Source organism: Chelonia mydas, chromosome 11, assembly GCF_015237465.2.
Source record: "Chelonia mydas isolate rCheMyd1 chromosome 11, rCheMyd1.pri.v2, whole genome shotgun sequence".
In the NCBI taxonomy this organism is placed as follows: domain Eukaryota; kingdom Metazoa; phylum Chordata; order Testudines; family Cheloniidae; genus Chelonia; species Chelonia mydas.
This window is the reverse complement of record NC_051251.2, coordinates 79164436-79187422: the sequence shown is the minus strand read 5'-3', so window position 1 is coordinate 79187422 and position 22987 is coordinate 79164436. Positions and strand designations below refer to the sequence as shown.

At 53.6% G+C, this 22987-nt stretch overlaps 2 protein-coding genes across 3 annotated transcripts in view; one reads left to right on the top strand and one right to left on the bottom strand.

The window, feature by feature from the left end:
- LOC102943233 (zinc finger protein 135-like) overlaps positions 1-18889 on the top strand; it is a 32095-nt gene extending 13206 nt beyond the window's left edge. Inside the window, exons 5-7 of the mRNA XM_043524813.1 lie at positions 8996-9167; positions 16506-16694; positions 16877-18889. Of these exons, the coding sequence (XP_043380748.1) occupies positions 8996-9167; positions 16506-16694; positions 16877-17136 (621 nt within the window). The 3' untranslated portion in view covers positions 17137-18889. The remainder of the gene's footprint in view (positions 1-8995; positions 9168-16505; positions 16695-16876) is intronic.
- The window catches only part of LOC114021903, a 139248-nt gene that overhangs the window by 72058 nt on the left and 44203 nt on the right, over positions 1-22987 (bottom strand). The window lies entirely within an intron of this gene.

Here is a 22987-nt window from a genome sequence, read left to right as displayed (position 1 = left end):
GGGCTCAATGGGTAGTGATCAATGGCTCCATGTCTAGTTGGCAGCCGGTATCAAGTGGAGTGCCCCAAGGGTCGGTCCTGGGGCCAGTTTTGTTCAATATCTTCATTAATGATCTGGAGGATGGTGTGGATTGCACCCTCAGCAAGTTTGCAGATGACACTAAACTGGGGGGAGAGGTAGATACGCTGGAGGGTAGGGATAGGATTCAGAGGGACCTAGACAAATTGGAGGATTGGGCCAAAAGAAATCTGATGAGGTTCAACAAGGACAAGTGCAGAGTCCTGCACTTAGGACGGAAGAATCCAACGCACCGCTACAGACTACGGACCGAATGGCTCGGCAGCAGTTCTGCAGAAAAGGACCTAGGGGTTACAGTGGACAAGAAGCTGGATATGAGTCAACAGTGTGCTCTTGTTGCCAAGAAGGCCAATGGCATTTTGGGATGTATAAGTAGAGGCATTGCCAGCAGATCAAGGGATGTGATCGTTCCCCTCTATTCGACACTGGTGAGGCCTCATCTGGAGTACTGTGTCCAGTTTTGGGTGCTACACTACAAGAAGGATGTGGAAAAATTGGAAAGAGTCCAGCAGAGGGCAACAAAAATGATTAGGGGACTGGAACACATGAGTTATGAGGAGAGGCTGAGAAAACTGGGGATGTTTAGTGTACGAAAGAGAAGAATGAGGGGGATTTGATAGCTGCTTTCAATCACCTGAAAGGGGGTTCCAAAGAGGATGGCTCTAGACTGTTCTCAGTGGTAGCTGATGACAGAACAAGGAGTAATGGTCTCAAGTTGCAGTGGGGGAGATTTAGGTTGGATATTAGGAAAAACTTTTTCACTAGGAAGGTGGTGAAACACTGGAATGCGTTACCTAGGGAGGTGGTGGAATCTCCTTCCTTAGAAGTTTTTAAGGTCAGGCTTGACAAAGCCCTGGCTGGGATGATTTAATTGGGGATCAGTCCTGCTTTGAGCAGGGGGTTGGACTAGATGACCTCCTGAGGTCCCTTCCAACCCTGATATTCTATGATTCTATGAAAATAACTACACGACATTCTGGTTGGATCGCCCGCAGGGAGGTGTTCTGCTGCTGGACTCTCTGCCTGGCTGGATTAGGCTCCAAGTGCATCATGGGTTCCCTCTTGGAATTCTGGGGCATGGGGTCAAACTAGCAAATGCCCACAATTCTTCGCCTGACATCCTGTAACTCATCTGTTGTTGTTGGGTTTTTTGTTTTTAACTTGTTTTTGTTTTTGCAGATCAGCACAATTTTCAAACTGCTCTCAGGCAGCAGGGAGAAAACACCACTGAGCTGCACTATCGTGCCATTCATTCAAATGAGGTGCTCCATATGTAATGGCAGCCGGCTGGTGATACAGCCAGAGGAGGAGTGGAGCTCTTTGCCTCCAGTGTCCTTTCCTGCATGTCCTGTCCTTTGTCCGTGAGCTCCCTTGCGAGCCTGCCGAAAGGAAACCGCCCTCCATGCTTGATGCCTTGGCCCTCTGGTGGGATGCAGTTAAAAGACCAGTGTGCATGTTCTCCCTTCTCTCTCACTTCCACAGGAGGTTGCCAGGTGTTAATGACAGATAAGGACCCTGCTGTTGCAGGTGCGATGGGGAAACAGCATCATCTCAACGCTCGACTCCGTGCCAACAAGGATCAAATGTTGCTTTTTTCTTAAATTTGGAATGCCACTCCCATGTGCTCTTCCCAGTCTGAGCTGAGCTTGGAGATGCCATCATTTCCAGCTTGCTGCCCCTGCCTGCAATGATGCCTGCCGAAATAATTGCTGAGTGGTGGGAAAGTGTCTTACTGTGGCAGAAGAAATAAGGCAGCCCACCCCAGAAACCTTTGGCAGAGGATTACAGATTACCTCCAGGAAAGTTTCCTCAAGCTCTCTGGAGGATTCACGGGACATCCCCATGCGCATAAACAAACTGTTTTGTGCCTGGGCCAGGGAATGAGAAGTGGATAACCAGTAGAGGTAGAGGGGTTATATCACTATCACTTGTAACACAAATAAAGAATAGTAAATGAGATGTATCCCTTCAATAGTAATGCAAACTGCACATTTACCAGAGGTGCCTTCCCCGGCACCACGCTGCCTTGCCCGTGCTGGAGCGTTGGGGCTTCCTGGACTGCTCCGGGGTTAAAAACAGCTCCAGGCTCACCGTGACTGGATTCCCTGGTCGCCTGCCCCCATTCTCCTCCTCCTCCTCCTCTTCCACACAGTTGACCATGGCCCGTGACTGTGATGTGTCCACGGGGCCCTTGGTGGTGGAGGTGGGGGCAGAGCAGAGCATGCAGCTCCTTGTAAAAGGGGCATGTCCGTGGCACCAGACCAGAGCGACTGTTTGCCTCCCTTGTCTTCTGGCGTCTGCTGCAGTTCCTCACTTTTACACGGCACTGCTGCGAGTCCCTGGCCACGCCAGGAGCGATCTGCTCATGGATATCCGCTTTGCTCGGGCTAGATGGGAGCTCTGCCTGCACAGACTCTTCTTCCGACGGAGCTGGGAGACCCACCACCTTCGGCGTAGTCCAGCTGGGAGCACAGTCGAGCGTGGAGCCAGCACGCTCAGCTGGGCAGTTGCTAGGTGAGCCAAGCCAACAGAAAATGGAATTTCAAAAACTCGCAGGCCTTTAACAGGGGAGAGGCATGTTCTTATGTGCCTGGCCACCAAGAAGCAGAGTTCAGAAGGGTGAGCAGAGTGGTCCTGGTGGGTCAGTGTGGGACGCCTCCCAGAGGCTGCTAAAATCGACGTAAGTAACACAGGGTCCTAACAGTGCTGCGAGGACGTAAGCGCCAGCCGCCTCTCGTTCCGGCGGCGTTATGCCGGACCAGCGGGCGACCTGGCCTTGCGGCGTAGACTCTGAGGTAATTAGGTTGATTTAAGCCGCCTTGCACCAACCGAACTCTGCAGCGTAGACCCAGCCTGTGATCTGGGCAGTAAGCTTGTCAGAATGAAGAACTTCACGGAAATGTGCCACAAAAAAATATGTGCCCTAAATACAAAGCTGTGAAATTACACTGTAAAATAAGAAATGTAGGTAACTCAGTAGGAAATCTGTATCTGCGCATGCAAGGTATCTATGAGTGTACACCTCAGCGTTTGCAAGCGGGTGGATTATTTACAGAAATACGGATTAATAAATTTCCAATTACTAAACCAGGAGGGCGGGTCAAGCCCACGTGGGGAAGGGGCCCACAAAGGGTTAACGCGGCCCCGCGCCCGCCGCCCGGGGAGCGCAGTGCGCAGGCGCCGCAGGGGCGGGGGGCTGCTGGGAGTTGTAGTTTCCACGCCGCTGTGTTCCGCAGGGGCCCCGGGACCCGCGCGGCCAGCGGCACTACGCGTCCCAGCATGCCCCGCGCCACGCGGCCCACCGCCCCAGCGCCAGTGGGCGGAGCGCACCAGAAAGCCCCGCCCCGCGCGGGAAGGTGGGGGCCTGGTGCTGGGGGCGGCTCCCGGCGCTCTTCCCGCTGCGGCCCCTCCCCCTCGGAGCTCCTGGCCCCCCCGAGCCCCCCTCCTGGGGGGAGGGAGCCTGCGTGGGGGTCCCTGGGGGCCGGGGGGGTCCCTGGGGGCCGGTCCGTGCCGGCTGCCGCGCCCCTGCCCCGGGGATGCCCCGGCCCCGCCCCCCCCAGTGCTGCGCAGCGGGGCAGTTGCGGAGCAAGTCGGGGTGCGCTGGGGGAGCCGGGCGACTCCGTGTGGGGGGGCGGAGGAGAAGCGGGGGGGGGTCTGGGCTGAGGTGGGGGTTGGCTCAGTGTGGGGGGGGTAGCAGAAGGGGGGCCGGGGCAGTAGCAGGGAGTTTGAGGAGAGCCTGTGTTAGGGGGTGAGTCGTGGGGGGGCGGAGGAGAAGCGGGGGGGGGGTCTGGGCTGAGGTGGGGGTTGGCTCAGTGTGGGGGGGGTAGCAGAAGGGGGGCGGGGCGGTAGCAGGGAGTTTGAGGAGAGCCTGTGTTAGGGGGTGAGTCGTGGGGGGGGCGGAGGAGAAGCGGGGGGGGGGGTCTGGGCTGAGGTGGGCTTGGCTCAGTGTGGGGGGGGGTAGCAGAAGGGGGGCGGGGCGGTAGCAGGGAGTTTGAGGAGAGCCTGTGTTAGGGGGTGAGTCGTGGGGGGGGCGGAGGAGAAGCGGGGGGGGGGTCTGGGCTGAGGTGGGGGTTGGCTCAGTGTGGGGGGGGTAGCAGAAGGGGGGCCGGGGCAGTAGCAGGGAGTTTGAGGAGAGGCTGTGTTAGGGGGTGAGTCGTGGGGGGGCGGAGGAGAAGTGGGGGGGGGAGTCTGGGCTGAGGTGGGGGTTGGCTCAGTGTGGGGGGGGGTAGCAGAAGGGGGGGCGGGGCAGTAGCAGGGAGTTTGAGGAGAGGCTGTGTTAGGGGGTGAGTTGTGGGGGGGGCGGAGGAGAAGCGGGGGGGGGGGTCTGGGCTGAGGTGGGGGTTGGCTCAGTGTGGGGGGGGTAGCAGAAGGGGGGGCCGGGGCAGTAGCAGGGAGTTTGAGGAGAGGCTGTGTTAGGGGGTGAGTTGTGGGGGGGGGCGGAGGAGAAGTGGGGGGGGGAGTCTGGGCTGAGGTGGGGGTTGGCTCAGTTTGGGCGGGTAGCAGAAGGGGGGCGGGGCGGTAGCAGGGAGTTTGAGGAGAGGCTGTGTTAGGGGGTGAGTTGTGGGGGGGGCGGAGGAGAAGCGGGGGGGGGAGTCTGGGCTGAGGTGGGGGTTGGCTCAGTTTGGGCGGGTAGCAGAAGGGGGGGCGGGGCGGTAGCAGGGAGTTTGAGGAGAGGCTGTGTTAGGGGGTGAGTCGTGGGGGGGGCGGAGGAGAAGCGGGGGGGGGAGTCTGGGCTGAGGTGGGGGTTGGCTCAGTTTGGGCGGGTAGCAGAAGGGGGGCGGGGCGGTAGCAGGGAGTTTGAGGAGAGGCTGTGTTAGGGGGTGAGTTGTGGGGGGGGCGGAGGAGAAGCGGGGGGGGTCTGGGCTGAGGTGGGGGTTGGCTCGGGGGGGGTAGCAGAAGGGGGGCGGGGCGGTAGCAGGGAGTTTGAGGAGAGGCTGTGTTAGGGGGTGAGTTGTGGGGGGGGCGGAGGAGAAGCGGGGGGGGGGGTCTGGGCTGAGGTGGGGGTTGGCTCAGTGTGGGGGGGGTAGCAGAAGGGGGGCCGGGGCAGTAGCAGGGAGTTTGAGGAGAGGCTGTGTTAGGGGGTGAGTCGTGGGGGGGTGGAGGAGAAGCGGGGGGGGGTCTGGGCTGAGGTGGGCTTGGCTCAGTGTGGGGGGGGTAGCAGAAGGGGGGGCGGGGCAGTAGCAGGGAGTTTGAGGAGAGCCTGTGTTAGGGGGTGAGTTGTGGGGGGGGCGGAGGAGAAGCGGGGGGGGTCTGGGCTGAGGTGGGGGTTGGCTCAGTTTGGGCGGGTAGCAGAAGGGGGGCGGGGCGGTAGCAGGGAGTTTGAGGAGAGGCTGTGTTAGGGGGTGAGTCGTGGGGGGGCGGAGGAGAAGTGGGGGGGGAGTCTGGGCTGAGGTGGGCGTTGGCTCAGTGTGGGGGGGGGTAGCAGATGGGGGGGGCGGGGCAGTAGCAGGGAGTTTGAGGAGAGCCTGTGTTAGGGGGTGAGTTGGGGGGGGGGGCGGAGGAGAAGCGGGGGGGGTCTGGGCTGAGGTGGGGGTTGGCTCAGTTTGGGCGGGTAGCAGAAGGGGGGCGGGGTGGTAGCAGGGAGTTTGAGGAGAGGCTGTGTTAGGGGGTGAGTCGTGGGGGGGCGGAGGAGAAGTGGGGGGGGGAGTCTGGGCTGAGGTGGGCGTTGGCTCAGTGTGGGGGGGGTAGCAGAAGAGAGGGAGGTGACAGTCCTGGGGGCGCGGGGCAGTAGCAGGGAGTTTGAGGAGAGCCTGTGTTGGGGGGTGAGTCGTGTGGGATGGGGACAGGAGGACCCCGGGGGGAGAGCCCAGGTGTGAAGATTGGGGTAGGAGCTTGAGGCTGGATTGTGGTGGCCTTTGTGGTGAAGTGTGTGTTGTCTCTCAGCGGCCCTTTCTCCCTGCAAAAGATGGGCACCCGCAATATTCCTCCCCACACTCCACCCCATGGTTTTGGAAACATTATTGTACCAAAGTAGAAAATGAAGATTTCAAAACATGTATTTAGGAAACATAACTTTGGGTGGCGGAGATGGTGGTGGGGAGATGCAGGTGCAGGGTGACCAGATATCAAGTGTAAACAATCGGGGGTGGGGGGGGGGTGGTAAAAGGTGCCTATATAAGAAAAAGCCCCCAAGAAAAATCGAGACTGTCCCTATAAAATCGGGACATCTGGTCACCCCATGCAGGTGCAGCACCACTGACTGCTACATCCGGGCTTAATATAGCTCATAAGTGTGAGAATTAAGCACTTCTGTTCAAGGCCCCCAAGCAGGCCCTGAGTGTTTAAACAAAAAAGACAAAACTAACAAACAACCCCCTTCCACGCAAACCAAATTCAGTGGTGTTCTGGGTACATGGATGTTAGCCCAGTTTGTTCCCTGGGGGCTGAGTGGAGGTCTCAGTGTGGCTTCAAATATCTTACTTTGTTTTTGAATAAATGTTTTCATCCCCATGCCGGCAATATGGCGTCAATGGTGCTGTCAGGCCGGGCCCACACTTGGAAGGGGCCCATCACAACCACTTGGTGGCCCGCAAACATGTTTGACGCTGGGCCTGCAAAAGGTGAATCCGGCCCTGGCTGTGCACGAGGTGTGGTTCCCAAGCCGTTACAATCGCAGTGTAAAAGCAAGAAGAGGCCCCCCCACCCCCCCGTTATGAGGAGACTGACACAGCACAGAGGGCCCCCAGCGTTACACGGGGGGTAGTCGGTCCGCTCTGACTTGGCATGCATGCCAGCAACAGGACAACATGCCCCAGCCTCGGATGTGCTGCTGCGGTGCATGTAGCTAATGCATCAGCCTCCCAGCTGGGGCTGAACGGGGACGCGTGTGCCAGTGACTTCGTACTAACTTTTCTAGACAAGCCCTTTCATGGCGAGACAAGGTGTGCCCCAGGCCCCAGCGGGCTGCCCGGCCCGGGATGGCCCCGGGGGGCACCTTTCTGCAGGACTCTGTCTCTGCTTAGACACGCTGGGCGGGGTTTCTCTCGGTTCGGGAAGGGGAGAAGGCTTGTGGCTGGCGTCCAGCAGCGGAGGGGTTAACGCTGTAGCTCCAGACTCGGGGGGTTCCTGCTGCTGGGGGAGTGGGGGGGCTGGACTCCCTGGGACACAGACCCCCGGGCTCTGGCCGCCCCAGCCCCACCCAGAGCACGCAGGTGAGGGGCGGGGGCAGCAGGAGCAATGGAGGGGGGAGGGTCCCGGCCCCGCCCCCCATCCCATTCCCTGCAGCCCCCTGCCCCGGGGCAGTATCTGGCCTGGGGACAAGGGGAGGGGCAGGGAGAGGAAAAGCCAGGTCCTACTTCTGCCTGGTGCCGTGGCTGGTTTTCATCCTATGGCCCATGGCTCCCCGGGGGCCTGCAGACTGTGCCTAGGATTCCCAAAGGGGTCTGCGCCTCCATTAGAAATGTTTTAGGGGTCCACAAATGGAAAAAAGCCACTGGCCTAGTCCCTGTTAAAACCACTGGCCTAGTGCCCGCGCTGCTGGGGGCATGTCCTTGGGATCCCCCAAAGCAGGTCCTTTGACTCTGCTCTTTCACTGCCGCTGGGGGCCCTGGAGCACAGTGACACTGACAGCGTCAGCTGCCCCATTTCAGTCTCAGGGACCTTTTCAAGTGCTTCTAACATACCCAAATGACTGGACGGAGCTGGAGTCTGCTATAGTCTGACAACTCCTGTGTTCATCTTTCCAGTAGAGAGTCTCTCTCCCGGGTGAATTTGGTTTGCAAGTTTGATGGAAAACCACTTAGCTTGTTTTTGAGAAGGAGCCTGTGAAAAGTGGCTGGAAAAACTCTGTTGTGAGGTAGGTTGGGGGAGAGGGTAGAAAAGAGTCACACATATGGGGGGAGGGGGGAATTGTTACACTGAGAGACTTAAAAGCTCCGTAAATTGAATTTATCCTAAAAGAATAAATAAGTTGAAAACTAAGAGGTGACGTCATTTTAAGTACAGGTACCTTCACAGATGGGAAATACTGGTTACCAAAGCACTCTTTAGTCTCGCGGTTAAAGGCCACACAGGAACCCATAGCAGGAAGCTGAAGCCAATGAATGCGGATTAGCAATTGGGCATACGTTTTCAGTAATGAAGATGATTAATCCCTGGACCAAAGGCAGTTGTGGATTCTCCATCTCTTGATGTCTTCAGATCAACACTGGATGACTTGCTGGTCGAACAGGGACCCACACCAGCCGGGTGAAAATGAGCGAGTGAGTGAGGGTGGGTGACAGCGAGCGACGGAGGGAGGGGGGATGGATTGAGCAGGGTTGGGCCTCGGAGGAGGGCCAGGGCAAGGGTGTTTGGGTTTTTTCAGTCAGAAAGTTGGCAACCCTAAATGGGCTGTGCCTACAGGAAATCAGAGTAGATAAGCTACTGGTCCCTTTTGGGTTCAGACTCTATGAATCTTAGGCTCTCATCTCACAGAACTCACATATATGTTTAATATTTAGCATCTGCGTGGTCTCATTGACTTAATTTAATCTCAGTCACTGATAGGGCTTTAAAAAGCCTGCATGGGTTTAGTCCTTGTGTGCGGGGGTGGATCTGTGTCATAAATACAGTGATGAAGGCCAGGATTTTTAGAAGCAGGAACCTAATGTAGATGCCTGCAGCTGTGTTCAGGCAGCTGACTAATTGGCCCGATTATCAACAAAGCTGGACACAGAACTGCATCCCAATGTTGCAGGTTCGGCATTTCTGAACCTTTCTCCAGCCATTTATTGAGAGAACTGAATATGGTTTGGGGACCGAACTTTAGGTGGTGGATTTTTAATATCATGGCTCAAGCATTTTCCCAGCATGGCAGAGTCTAGGATGTCAAGGAGGAAAGAATCAGGGTGTGAAATGCGCTCAACCCCCTCTAGAACATCCTCAAATGCCCTTCTCACCCTCACAGGCTGCAGAATAAAATCTTCATTTGCTCCAGTTTGTCCCATCCATGGAGAGACAAGGAAGGGAAATGGCTGCAGTGGAGCGGGTGGCTTTCGAGGAGGTGGCTGTGTATTTCACCCAGGGGCAATGGGATCTGCTGGACCTGGGTCAGAGAGCCCTCTACAGGGTTATCATACACAAGAATTATGAGACTGTGACCTCGCTGGGTAAGAATCCCTCTTCCCTCGGGTATTAGACACTGGGGGGAAGGGGTCTGTGCAGAATTCTTCACTGGTCCCCCAGATTTCAGGGGGATCTGTCCTAATTGTCCCCAGATAGCGTGAGACTGTTCCCGCTGCATCCATTCCCACAGGACAGGTGATTCAGGGACATGATGGTCCTGCTCTGTCCTGAACCAAGTTTTTCATGTGAGACGAAAACTCTCTATTTCCCCATCCCAGGTCAAGTTCCATTCTCTGGGTTCTCAGAAATGGACTCAGCATCTCGTGTCTCAACTCTGCCTAAGTCCCCAGGGGCCAGATTTTCAAATGTGCTTCACCTCCATCTTGCCCGTATTCTGCCTCAGCTGGACTCAGTCTTCAGAGACCTGGCTCAGTTCCCTGCCCTGTGGCCTTTTGCAAGTCACATAGACTGTGTGCGCTTTGGTCCCCGACCTGCCCAGCAGCGGTCATTGCTTTCTTGTTTCACGGGAGTGGAAGGATCATTATGTTTAGTACTGCGAGGAGCCCAGTTACGGGGTAACGGGGGAGGGGGGCCTATAAATACCACTGTAGCCCAATGGGGCCTTGATTTCCACTGGGGATTCCAGGTGTTGCTGTAATTAATAATTTGGCTTCCCGCAGCAGCAGCTGTGGTGTAAGAGTTACAAGAATCCCTTGTCCTGAAGTCTCTTTCTCTGCTTGTGTGTAAGCCATCACCAGCCTCCCTGTTCCCGCTTTAGCTCCTGCAGGTGCCCCAGCCAATGTTCCCTCTAACTTCCCCCATGCAAGTGTGGAGTCAATTTTGTTCTGTGCAATGATATGGAGGTGATGTGTGGCAGGGTGGGGCTGAGGGGTTCGAAGTGTGGGAGGGGGCTCAGGGCTGGGGCAGAGGGTGGTGATATGGGGGGCGGAGTGAGAGCTCTGACTGGGGGTGCAGGCTCTGGGGTGGGGCTGGGGATGATGGATTTGAGGTGCAGGAGGGGGCTCAGGGCTGGGGCAGAGGGTTGGGATGCAGGGGGGGTGAGGGCTCTGGCTGGGGGTGTGGGCTCTGGGATGGGGCTGGGGATAGGAGGGAGCTCACATCTGGGGCAGAGGATGGAAGGGTTAGGGCTCTGGGGTGGGGCCGGGGATGAGGGGTTTGGGGTGCAGGCTGCCCCAGGGCTGTGGTGGGGAGAGAGGACTCCCCTCAGCCCTCTCTCACTGCAGCAGCCCAGGGCCAGGGTAGAGCACCTCTTCCCACCGGGGTTGGGGGCCGCGGGAGAGGCAACTGTCCCCATCCGCAGCAGCTCCCTGGCTGGGGCTGAGGAGCCTCTCCTGGCTGCAGCAGCTCCGGAGCTGGGCCTGGGGGAGAGGCACCTCTCCCCGCCTGTGCGGCCTTGATAGCTTGCCGCACAGCTTAGAGGGAACTTAGCCCAGGACCATGGAGAATGGGGAGGGTGTGACCCAGGCATCCCCTGGTGCCAACTGGCAGAGGACACCCATGGGGGCATAACGTTTTTCAGGAATCCCCTGGGTCAGAGACCTGCATAATAGTTCACTGAAGGGTGGCATAGGAGGGCTCATGCAAGGGCCAGTAGCCCACTGGTTGTCACCACTGTGAAATGTGTGGGTGGATAATATTTGAGGAATTATGTATCTATTGTGACAGGGTCAGGCCAGATGGCTATAGGAGTGTAATAGAAGGCAGATATATTAGCCCCAGGTTAAACAGGTCCCTTTTCCCTGGGTAAGATAGCAGGAAAGGTTCCAGAGCAATCAGGAACCTTCTGGAGACAATTAAGACAGACACGCTGATTAGAACACCTGCAGCCAATCAAGAAGCTGCTAGAATCAATTAAGGCAGGCTAATCAGGGCACCTGGGTTTAAAAAGGAGCTCACTTCAGTTTGTGGTGTGTGTGTGAGGAGCTAGGAGACAGAGGCACTAGGAGCTGAGAGTGAGAACGCGGACTGTTGGAGGACTGAGGTGTACTAGCATTATCAGACACCAGGAGGAAGGTCCTGTGGTGAGGATAAAGAAGGTGTTGGGAGGAGGCCATGGGGAAGTAGCCCAGGGAGTTGTAGCTGTCGCACAGCTGTTCCAGGAGGCACTCTAGACAGCTGCATTCCACAGGGCCCTGGGCTGGAACCCGGAGTAGAGGGCGGTTCCAGGTTCCCCCCAAATCCTCCCAACTCCTGGTCAGACACAGGAGGAGTCGACCTGGACTGAATTCAGAAAAACGGCCAAGCTGAGGGCTTCCATGAAGCTCCAAGGCGAGCAAATCCACCAATAAGCGCAAGACCCACCAAGGTAGAGCAGGAACTTTGTCACACTGTATTGAAAAACTCAGGCAGCAGGTAAGTGTCAGCCATCTCCCTGCCTGGCCGTGGCTGTTCCGAATGCCTCACACTGTGCGGCTGTTTGCAGATTGAGCCGGGTGTCACCTGAAGAGAGTGAGAAGTCTATAGGAGAGGAAAGCGACAGGAAGACAGAAGCAGCAGTGGCGTGTTCTTTGGATGACTAAAGACAATGGAGGGATCTGGTATGTCTGGGAGCCACTTAGGTGGCAAACTGACAGCCCGCTTCTCATGAAAAAGGGTCCCAGCCTCCTGGCTGTAAAATACTGCAAGGACTTAGGGTGGGCCCCACTGTATTAGACCGGAGAGATTCTTGTTTCATTCAGTCCCAGCTCTAGAAGAATCCCGTGAGGGTCCAGCAGCCCAGGGGCGGGGCACTCCAGGGACACACTGGGAGGGCTGGAGGGTTGGAACGTCCCTGCAGAGTGACAGCAGGCTCCGGGGAGAGCTCATGGTGACAGTGGCTGGTGGAGGTGGGGAGCTGAGGCCCAGTGGGCACAGACAAAGCTCCCCCATGCCAAGGGCAGGTGTAGCGAGGTACCTGACGATGCCGGGAACCCCCAGGAAGCGTCACACACGAGAGCTCTGACAATAGCAGCAGAGACTTAAGGAAACCCCTGTGGTGCTTCGCTAACAGGTCTTTGTGCTCCTGGGCCTCTTGGCTGGGTAGCGTCTTCATGAGTTCCTGGGGATGGGGCATGATGGTCACTGCTGTTGCTTCGTGGATTAGCGGGACTCTGTGCCTGCGGCTGAGCCCAGGTGAGACTAGAGTGGCTCCTCTGCCCCTCTGGGCCTGTGGTGCGCAGGGGAGCTGGAGTGGATGAGCTCAGCAGCCCTTGCTAATGGAAGAGTTCTGGTTTGTGTCTGAAGTTGGGAGCAGCCCGACATGGCTGGGGATGGGGGCAGGCCTGGTGTTTGGCACCTGTGTCCAGCCCAAGGGGTGGCTGGCTGTGTGTGTCCAGCCCAAGGGGTGGCTGGACATTGTCTGTGGGAAACGCTGGATGTAACTTCACTGCAGATTTAACCGACACCAGAGGGTGAGCACTGGGGTTAGTCTAGCCAGGCTGGGAGCAGCCCCGCTGCAAAGCCCTGCCCGAGTGACTGTCCTCCCTGGTGCTGCACTCACCTTGTGTGTGTCCCTGTAACTTCTGGGGGCCCGTCCCAGGGGTCTTAGCACTGCAGGCAGCTGAGCCACTCTATGAATTATGGGAGAACTTGTGTGTCATTGTAGGCACAGGGTGAGAATTGGGGGAAGGATTTGAGGGATTATTAGCACTCGAGTAATATAACCTGCATCCTCACTGCAACGTGAACTGGTTACCAGCCTGAGTGAAAGCAGCACCTGGGATTAGCCTCTGCCCCCTCCCCCCCCAATGAGCCAGCCATTCTGGCTTTGCTTGTGTTTGAGGCATTAGGAGACTATTACTGAATACTGTGTCCCGGTCTGGTGTCCACACTTGAAGAGGAATGTTAACACTTTGGAACGGGGCTATACAAGTGCCACAAGAGTGATTCGAGGTCTGGAAAATCTGCCTTAGAGTGAGTGACTAAAGGAGCTTTGTCTAGTTAATTTATCCAGGAGATGGTTAAGCTGTGTTTTGAACAGAGGTCCTAGGTACCTAACATGGGGAGTATATTTCTGACAGCTGAGAGCTCCTTAATCTACTAGACAAATTCAGAAGGAGATCCAGTGACTGGAAGCTGAAGTTGGATAAATTGACTAGTCATAAAGTGAAAATGTTTAAGAGTGAGGTGAGTGAACCACTGGAGTAACTTACCCAGGGATGTGGTGGCTTCTTCATCATTAGGAGTCTTTTAATGAAACCTGGATATCTCTTTCTAATAAATAGAGTCTAGCTCAACCACAAGATATGGGCTTGATGCAAGGAATCTCAAGGGTGAGATTCTCTTGCCTCTGTAGTATAGAGGACCATAATATTCCCTTCTGACTTTATCATCTGCGAATGTATGTTTGCAGTTATGCAGATTAGTCAAAAATCTGGCTAGCCTTGTCTGTTGATTCAAGCCACAATTCAGCAAACGTCCCTATTTATCAAGCACATAAACACATGATTTCCTCCATTAAAGTCAATGGGTCTCAAGCACTAAGTTTCAGTGGTGTGCTCCACAAGGCAGCCTGGGAGATTATGGGGGGGGTGTTCAGTGGGATCTGTTTGTACGGAGTATCTCCTGCATCTAAGGAAAGGAAAGAGGGAGAGGACAATGCACTTACTTTCACAGACTCCGAGAACTAGTACATGTGGTCCCATGGCAAGAAAATCTAAGGGAAAAAGGCATTCAGGAGAGCTGGTGGTTTCTCAGAAAGTATTTATGACACGACAGCAAACTCTCCCGATGACAGGAAAAGACAGGAAGAATAGCAAGGGGCCAATATGGCTGCATCAGGAGGTCTTGAATGACATGAACATTGAAAAGGAACCCTACAAAATATGGGAACATGGACAGATTGCGAAGGGCGAGGATGAAAGAACAGCAGAAGCATGTGGGGAGAAAACCAAAAAGTCTGAGGCGCAAAATGAGTTACAAATAGCAAAGGACATAAAAGGCAATGAGAAGAGATTCTGTAAATAGATAAGGAGCAAGAGAAAGACAGAGGACAATGTAGGCCCACTACTTGGAGGGGTAGGAGAGCTAACATATGACAACATCAAGAAGGTTGGGGTGTAAAGGCCTTTTTTCTCTCAGTCTTTATTTAAAAAGTTAATGTTATCCAGATGCTTAACACAACTAATGTCAAAAACAAGGGGGAAGGAACAAAACAGACTAGAGAAAGAACAGATTGAATACATCAAACTTATTTAAATATTCTTTAAGTCATCAGGGACTAATAAAATTCACCCTAGGGTACTGAAGGAACTAGGGTACTTGAGGTCCCAGAGACTGGAGAAGGGCAAACCTAGTATTTATTGTTAAAAGGGGGAGCAAAGATGACTTGGGAATTGTAAGCCAATCATTTGATACCGACGTAGACACTGAAGCAAATTATTAAATAATCAATTTGTAAGCACCTAGAGGATAAGTAATAGCCAACATGGATTTGTCAAAAATAAATAAAGTCAAGTCCAAACTGCTATACTGAGAAAGGACAAATTAAATACGCAAATCCACAATGGGGAATGACTGGCTAACCAGTAGTACTATGGGAAAGGATCTGGGGGTTATAGTGGATCACAAAATGAATGTGAGCCAACGATGTGATGTAGTTGCAAAACTGGCTAATACCGTTCGAGGGTGTATTAACAGGAGAGTTGTTTGTAAGACACAGGAAGTAATTGGTCATTTCTACTTAGCACTGCTGAGACCTCGGTTGGGAAATTGTGGCTGTTTCTGGGTGCCATGCTTTAGGAAAGATGTGCACAATTGAAGAGTGTCCAGAGGAGAGCAATGAAAATGATGAAAGTTATAGAAACACGATCCTATGAGAAAGGGCAAAAAGAAGTGCCCACGTTTAGTCTTGAGAAAAGAAGACTGAGTGGGAGACCTGATACCAGTCTTTACAGATGTTAAAGTATTATAAAGAGGATGGTGATCAATTGTTCTTTACGTCCACAGAAGGTAGGACATGAAGTGATGGGCTTAACCTGCAGCAAGGGAGATGTAGGTTAAGAAAAACTTTCTACCTGTAAGGACAGTTCAGTAGTGGAATAGGTCACCAAGGTATGGTGTGAAATCCCATTCACTAGAAGTTTTTAAGGACGGGATAGACAATCACCGGTTAGGGTCGCTAGGGTATTTGGTTCTGACTCAGTGCCGGTGTCTGGGACAGGTGACCTCTTTCCAGCAATCCATTTCTATGATTCCGAGATACGAGCTGTCATAGAAGGAGAATGTCGACTCCACCTGCAGAGCTGTCCTGAGGTGTATGAAGCAGGCAGAGGGCGTGAGGAGAGCCAGCACCAGACCTGAGGTGTGGGCACCAGTCACTGGTGGGGGCCCAGCATGCCTCATGCATGGTGGGGAAGGGCTGAATGGCCTCATATGGGGGCCCTACTACCTAGTCTATCATGACTCAGGAGAGGAGGCTCTTTGCTCTCTGCATTGGACGGGGGCAGGTGTCAGGATCTTTATTTCCCAGCCCTGGGTGCTATTTCCTACTCGAACTGGGGAAGCACCTAGGTTGCTGACTCAGGGATCATGGCCCTGTTAAGCCCGGTGTTGCATGGACAAGTACTAGGAGATTCCCCACGCCAAACTGTTCACAGTCTGGGTAACAGCTTCCTGTCCTGGCTTTGTTTGGGAAGGGATATGGGTATGTGAAAGGGGGAGGTGGGACTGGCAGTGATTACAACTCCAGATACCTCCAGCGTGTCACAGCTCTGCTCAGCTCCCCAGGGGAATAAGTTGGGGCCATTTCCTAGGCCAGGTGGATAAACCCTTGCTCCAGACCAGTGTGTCATGGGATTTTGTATGATTTATAGCCTAGTTGCCATAGCATTGGGGGTGGGGAGAGGAAGGAGTCTCTTTGCATGGCCTACTCAGACATTAGGTCTGCAAGGAGTAAGAGCCCTGACCTTAATGAACAGGATCAGCACTTGTTTCCTTGCCCCCCCAAGCAGGACTCCCAATTTCCAAACCTGATGTGATCTCCAGGCTGGAACGAGGGGAGGAGCTGGGGTCCCTGATCTCCAGGGCTACGAAGAAAGGAAGAACCCGAGAGATGCCCTCATGAGTAAGGGATCAGCTAAAGTGATTCCAAAACCAGTTATTCTATACTCCTGGCAGATGTCATTTATTCATTTTACACCCAGCCTGTCTGACTCTTCAGCCCCTGCCTACATCTGTATTCGGAGGGTGTGAAGGAAGGATGGGTCCAGTCCTCTCTCCTCTGGGGTGGGACCTGTGGGGGAGGATAGGATTCAGCTCCTGATACTTCAATCTTCTCAGCAGTTATTTGGGTTTGTTCCCCTTTTTCCTGTTCCCTTTCTGAGGTTCCCCGTCCCCCAGCACAGGGACTGACTGCTGTCCGGATCCTCTCTCTGTCCCAGCAGGTGATGGGATGGTGAGTGGGAACAAGAAGGAGAATCTTCAGCAGGAAGATCCTGAGCAAGTGGAACCACAGGGGATGGTATTGGGAAGAGGTGAAGGGGACGTTTCCCAGAGTCCTGAGGAGGGAGAAGCCCGTGAGAGCCAAAGCAGGCCAAAGAGGCAGCAGGGAAACCACTCAGAGGAGAGACAGGGTAAATCCACCCACAGGAGTAGAGGAGCCAAGAAAATAAAATAAACTATTGAACAGAGAATCCCCACTGGAAAGGGACCCTACTTGTGCGGTGACTGTGGGAAAGGCTTCAGTCAGACTTCAACTCTTATTCACCATCAGAGAAACAACATGAGAGAGAAACCCTACAAATGCAACAAGTGTGAGAACAGCTTCAGTGTGAGCCCAAAGTTTCTATTACATCAAAGAACCCACACAGGAGAGAGAGACCCCATGAGTGCCCCATGTGTGGGAAATGTTTTCCCAGTGTGAGCTCCAATCTTATTCAACAGCAGAGAATCCACACGGGAGAGAAACCCTATAAGTGCCCCAAGTGTGGGAAAAGCTTCAGTCAGAGATCGACCCTTCTGTCACATCAGAGAATGGACACACGAGAGAAACCCTATATCTGCCCGAGTGCCTGAGGAAAAGCTTCGATCACACTGCATATCTCACTAGTCACCAGAGAACGCACACGGGGGAGAAACCCTACAAATGCAGTGAGTGTGGGAAAAGCTTTAGTCAGAGTTCAAACCTTTATACGCATCAGAGAATTCACACGGGAGAGAGACTCTATAACTGCCCTGAGTCCAGGGAAAGTTTCAGACTGAAGTCAACCCTTGTTACTCACAAGAGAATCCAGATGGCTGGGAAATGGTTTAAATGCCCTGAATGTGGGAAAAGCTTCAATTTCATCACATCCCTCAAGAAACATCAGAGGATGCACAGTGGAGAGCAACCTTGTAAGTGTCTTGACTGTGGGAAAAGTTTCTGTAGCAGCTCAGCCCTTTGCAATCACCAGAGAACCCACCTTGAGAAGAGACCCTACAAATGCAATGAGTGCAGGAAAAGTTTCAATCAAAGCTCCAACCTTATTCACCATCAGAGAATCCACACAGGAGAAAGACCCTATAATGGCCCCGACTGCGGGGAAAAGCTTCAGTCGGAAATCAACCCTTATTAAGCACCAGCAAACTCACACAAAAGAGATGCTATAAGTGAGCTGAATGTGGGAGAGGCTTCAGTGCAAGCTCAATCCTCATACACATCGCAGACTCCACACAGGAATGTCCTGGCTAGGAATGGGCCAAGGAATAACATCTTTGTTGAGTCCCACAAATCTCAGAGGGCCAGGCCAGGCTGGAGTAGCCATGTAACAGGGACCTGCAAGTATTATTAAAGCTGAGCATGAAATCATTCTCCTGGAACAGAGCTGTGTAGACTAAGAGGCTATGATAAGATTCCCACCTTATGATGAGATTTGTTTGTTACATACCAACACCCCACACCCCTCAGCAGACACGCAACCCCACATACACTTCCCCGTGCACCCGCTATGCCGGGGTGGCCAACCTGAACCTGAGAAGAAGCCAGAACTTATCAACGTACATTGCCAAAAAGCCACAGTAATATGTGATGATTATATATATATACACGCACACGATCATTATATAAGTTGACAGTGTAGATTTATTATACATTTATAATGTATAGTTAATGATAATAACAACTTAATCTTTTACTTAATGGGATTTCTGGCAATCTTTGCTTTCAACAATCCCCTTGAAGTTTGGTTTGTGTTCAGTTGTGCTCACGGAGCAGTTCTCTTAGGTGGCTGTCTGTCAAAATGGATCAGTGCTTGGATTTCACATGTTTGAGTGTCAAGAAAACAGACTCACAAAGATAGATCGAGGCAAATATCAAGATTAATTTTAGGGCTGCACCTCTGATGTTGGGGTATTTATCCTTTGGTACAGATTTTCAGAAAGTTAAGGGTCCCCTCTGTCTTCTGAACAGATTCCAATCTGTCATCTTCCAAAAGTTTCTATTATTTCCATCTGGGATGTTGCTTCATCAGTGACTAAAGGGGGTTTCAGACAATCAGTTTCAGCACTAAAAGGGTCAATCAGAAATCTGATTTGAGGTCTTTTCTGCTGCAAATCTTGGAGTCTTTCCTCAAAACTGTCCTTAAGATCTTTAATCACGCTTGCATACCTAGTTGTGCTCTGTTTTAGGGGTTCTGCTGCGTCTTTTTTTGTTCTGGCTTGAAGTTGTGACATTGAGGGAAAGTGTGTCAGCTCTCCCTCAAGCATTTGTCTGTGAAACAACTGCAGATGGTTTCGTGAACGCAAATACGCCTTGCACTAGATCAGACAGCAACTGGAATTTTCCTTGTAAGTCCACGTTTAGTTTATCCAAATGTAGCAGCATGTCTGCAAGAAATGCCAAGTCTAGAACCCATCCAGGATCTGTAAGCTTGGGGTGTATCCTGTGCTTCTCCTCCATAAACAATTTTACCTGTTCCAGGAGCTCGAAAAAATGAGAAATAACTTTACCTCTCGGGAGCCATCGAATTACAGTGAAATGGCAAATCGTCAGGGGAGTCATCTTCATCGAGTTCTTCAATTAGATTTTGAAATTGTCTGTGACTGAGTGCATTTGAGAGAATGAATTTCACAATGTCAAGACATGATCAAATTTGAGATTTTTAGATACCAGTTGCTCCCGATGAATAATACAGCAAAATGTCCAAAATTCGGGAAAGCTCTCGTCAGACTTACAAAACCCTACTAATCCATTCGCAGATCCCCACATGGACGAAGCCCATCCATTGCAATGGTAGTGAGCTTGTGTAAAGACAAGTGGCTTTCGCAGCTACCAACATCAACACCTCCTTTAGATCTCGTCCACGAGTTCTGTCCTCTAGTGACATGATATCGAGGAGTTCTTCCCTTACACCACAGTTGTCAGACACAGTGTGGACAAATACTGATAATAAGGTTTATCCTGTGAAACAAAAGTGATGCTCGTATACTCACACTGCTGAAGTTGCGAGTGCAGTTGCGATTCAATGTCACTGTTCAGGTCGGAGATTCTGCGTTCTATTGTGTGGCATGAAAGCTGCAGGCCAGAAATTTTCTTCTGTAGATTCTCGTTCTCTGGTGACAAGGTTGGAATCACATCAGTGAGGCACGTTTTTTATAGGCACCATGTGCTTTATTCAAGCACACTTGACCCTGGTGCCAGCCAGGGGGTGCTGGACCCCGGCTCTGTCCCAGGCCCCGACCCGCACTCAAACCCTTTCCCCAAGTCCCCACCCACACCTCTGCCCCGCCTCTTCGCCCACCCGAGCCTCTCGCACATCGCAAAACAGCCGATTGCAGTGGGCAGGAGGCACGGGGGAGAGAGGGGGCGCTGATAGGGCTGCCAGGGGGTGCTGAGCACCCACTGTTTTTTCCCCAGAGTTGGCTCCTAGCAGGAGCCACATATTATCTTTGAAGAGCCTCATGCGGCTCCAGAGACACAGGTTGGCCACCCCGATATACAGGTTTTGCAGTGCGGTCGAATGGCTCTCAGCACCCCCACTATACAAATTGTTCCAGCGCCCCTGCTGCTCCCCAACTTACGAAGGTGGCTGCTGCCCCTTGCCCCGTCACGCCTCCCAGAGTTGTCTGAGGGGCAGGCGTGTCCCAATCCGGTGCCCCATGGACCAGGAATTAGGATTGGATCTCAAAAAACCCCCACTGGCTCGTCAAACCTGCTGGACCGTCGGTGTGTCCCCGAGCAGTCGCTGGGGATGCACCAAAGCCTCTGTGTCCACTGGCGAGGAAGAGGCTGGTGCCCCGGACAGCCTTACCCACGGAGAGGAAGCAGGATGGGCCGGACCGAGCGCAGAGTAGGGGCTGGTGCAGGATCGGGGGTTGGCTTCACGGGGTGGGGGCGGGCGAGGGGACCGCTATGCTCCATTCAATAGAACCTTTGTCCCTGAACGTGGACTTTTTGTAATGACTTTAGGAATTGTTTTCTTTCCAGAGAGACGCCGGACCGAACTAGGATGCTAACAGTGACATTCTATACCTAGGGAGAGCGCCCTGTAATCCCCATATTCCTCATTTCTATGTAATTGTGATATGGCATATAAAGCAGGCCGTATGAGGGATCTATGGCTAGGTTACGGTCTGCTGAATGTCACCGTTCTCTCTAAATATGTATATCATTATCAGGCCATCATTATCTTGTTGTTTCACTGTGTGACCTTGGGCAGGTCACATCATTGTTCCGTTTCCTTCTCTCTGGAACAGGGTTTAATGGTATTTCCCTGCTTGGCTGGCATGTTAACTGTCAGAGAAAACCTGAAACCACATAAGGAAATGGAGAGAAACTACAATCTGCACAGCCCTGGTGCGAACAAGTGGCTTTGCCGAAGTAAACCAGCGTGTGTTGTCGTATTGTCACTAACAGCTCAGAGATTGGACACGCTGGTGTGCCACAAGAGAGTCATCTGTCTGCTGCCTCAGGGCTCAAACCCTAAAATGTAGAAAACAACACAGCCCCCTGCTGCAAAAGCAACCCCCAGCATCAGCACTGCAGAGCACACACGGTAGAACAACCACTGGCAAAATGGTGTGAACGCCACGGCACTCACCTTGTGCTCCCAGGGTCCTTAGAGGCTGCTCCCTGGTGTGTCTGACTCTGCAGGGACCTGCTGCCCGCGCTCCATGGCAGATACAGTGATGGTGCATGACATCCTCCAGCAGGACATGTGGGATATGTCCGTGGCTGCGACCTCTGAGCCCCCTTCCCTTTGTCACATAGCCCAGTGGGGTGTTGTGATGGAGAAGTCAACCGCTAAGGGGCCTGTGGTGCATGCAGTGGGCTCAGCAGCGGCCGCTCTCTCCTGGCAGTCAGAGCTGGCCCCCTGCCCATGTGCGACGCTAGGGACTGTGCTGGGAACAGCAGTACCCCAGGCTGGAGGAGATCGAGGGGGTCTCTCCCACACCCTGACCCTGGGACAGAGTCTGGTTCCGATCTTGCAGCCGGGGATCCCCCTGGCTGGTGGCTCTAGGGACGGCTCTCTGAGCAGAGACAAGGACTAGAGAGAATTGGGCAGAGAGGCGTGTGGCTGGGGGAGGAACTGGGAGCATGTGGGCCACTCCGGCCAATGTGGGGTAGCCCTGGGTGGGCCACAGCCAACCCACTTAGCATACGGGCCCAGCTAAATATGGGTCCCTCTGCCCAGCCACGTCGGGGGTCTTGGGGCAATCCGCGCTCGTCCCCAATCCCCAGCACCATTAATCGCTGCGCGTTACTCACACTCATAATCACAGAGCTCCATGCCCATATGCGTGATCCGTGCAGCCACCCCAGCTCGCAGCACACGCCCCACAGCACCGCCCCCGCCTGGCTAATCCCCCTGGCTCACTCACTTTGCCTTGTCCCCTCCACCACCGCCCCCAACTTGACTTTTTGCCATCAATTCTCTCCAGTCCCTTCCCTCCAGCTACCCCATCCTGATCATGCCTCCGCAAAAAGCAGCATCAAGCCACAGTTAGCAGCATGTCTCGCCGAACGCCAGCGAAGCCCCCAGCAGCTCACGTCAGACAAGGAGCTGCAGGGGCGGAAGTAGTTTTTGAGCACAGTAAGGGGCTCTGTGTGTCTGTGATGGGGGTGGTTCCCCCATGTAGTCATTTATTTGTTTATTCTCAGAGGCCACAAATCCCCCACCCAGCAGGGAGCTGAGAACTGACATATTCACTGCAGTTACTGAGGGTGTCCTGACAGGGTGGATTGAGGGCAAGACAGCCATTTCTCATTCTCCACCCCACTGAGCCAGTCCCCAGCTCTGTGGTCAGATTGTAGGCTCTGTGTCCTGGAGGGGAAATGCCCCATGCATGCCCCAACCCCAGCCATGTGCCCTATCAAAGGCCCTTTTTGAAGAAGGGGGAAGGCTACTCATGGTGCCACTTGTCCTGCCTGAACTTTGAAAACGGACACCTTCAACACAAGAACTGGAAACTCAGGAAATGCAGAGCTAAGATAGGGCCTCCCCCAATTTCCCAACCAACTGTGCCCCAGGGGATGCGACAGAACCCAGCACGCTTCTTCGCTGCTCAGCCAGTGTCTGCTCGCCGCTGGCTGGCTGATGCTGGAGCACTAAAAGCAAGTCCTTGGGGAGGCTTTCTCTGAGGACCCCTTACCCGATGTGACGAAGCGGGACTGTTCTTAATGTTTCCTCTGAATAGTGTGGGGGTGCCTCAGTTTCCCCTAGGCAGTTCTTAAGTATCTAGGTAGTGGGGTAAGGGGGTATGATCATTGCAGAGCCCTAGAGGGCAGGTGTGTGCAGGGGTCTGGACACAGAGAATGGCCGACACCTTGTCTCCTGGCAACTGATGGCCTGGGCCCTTCCCCCCTGCGAGGTGAGAACTAAAGGGCTGGAGAACAAAGGAAGCAGGTGCCCTCCTGGCCCGGGAAAGGGACATAGCCCAGAGGAGGGGG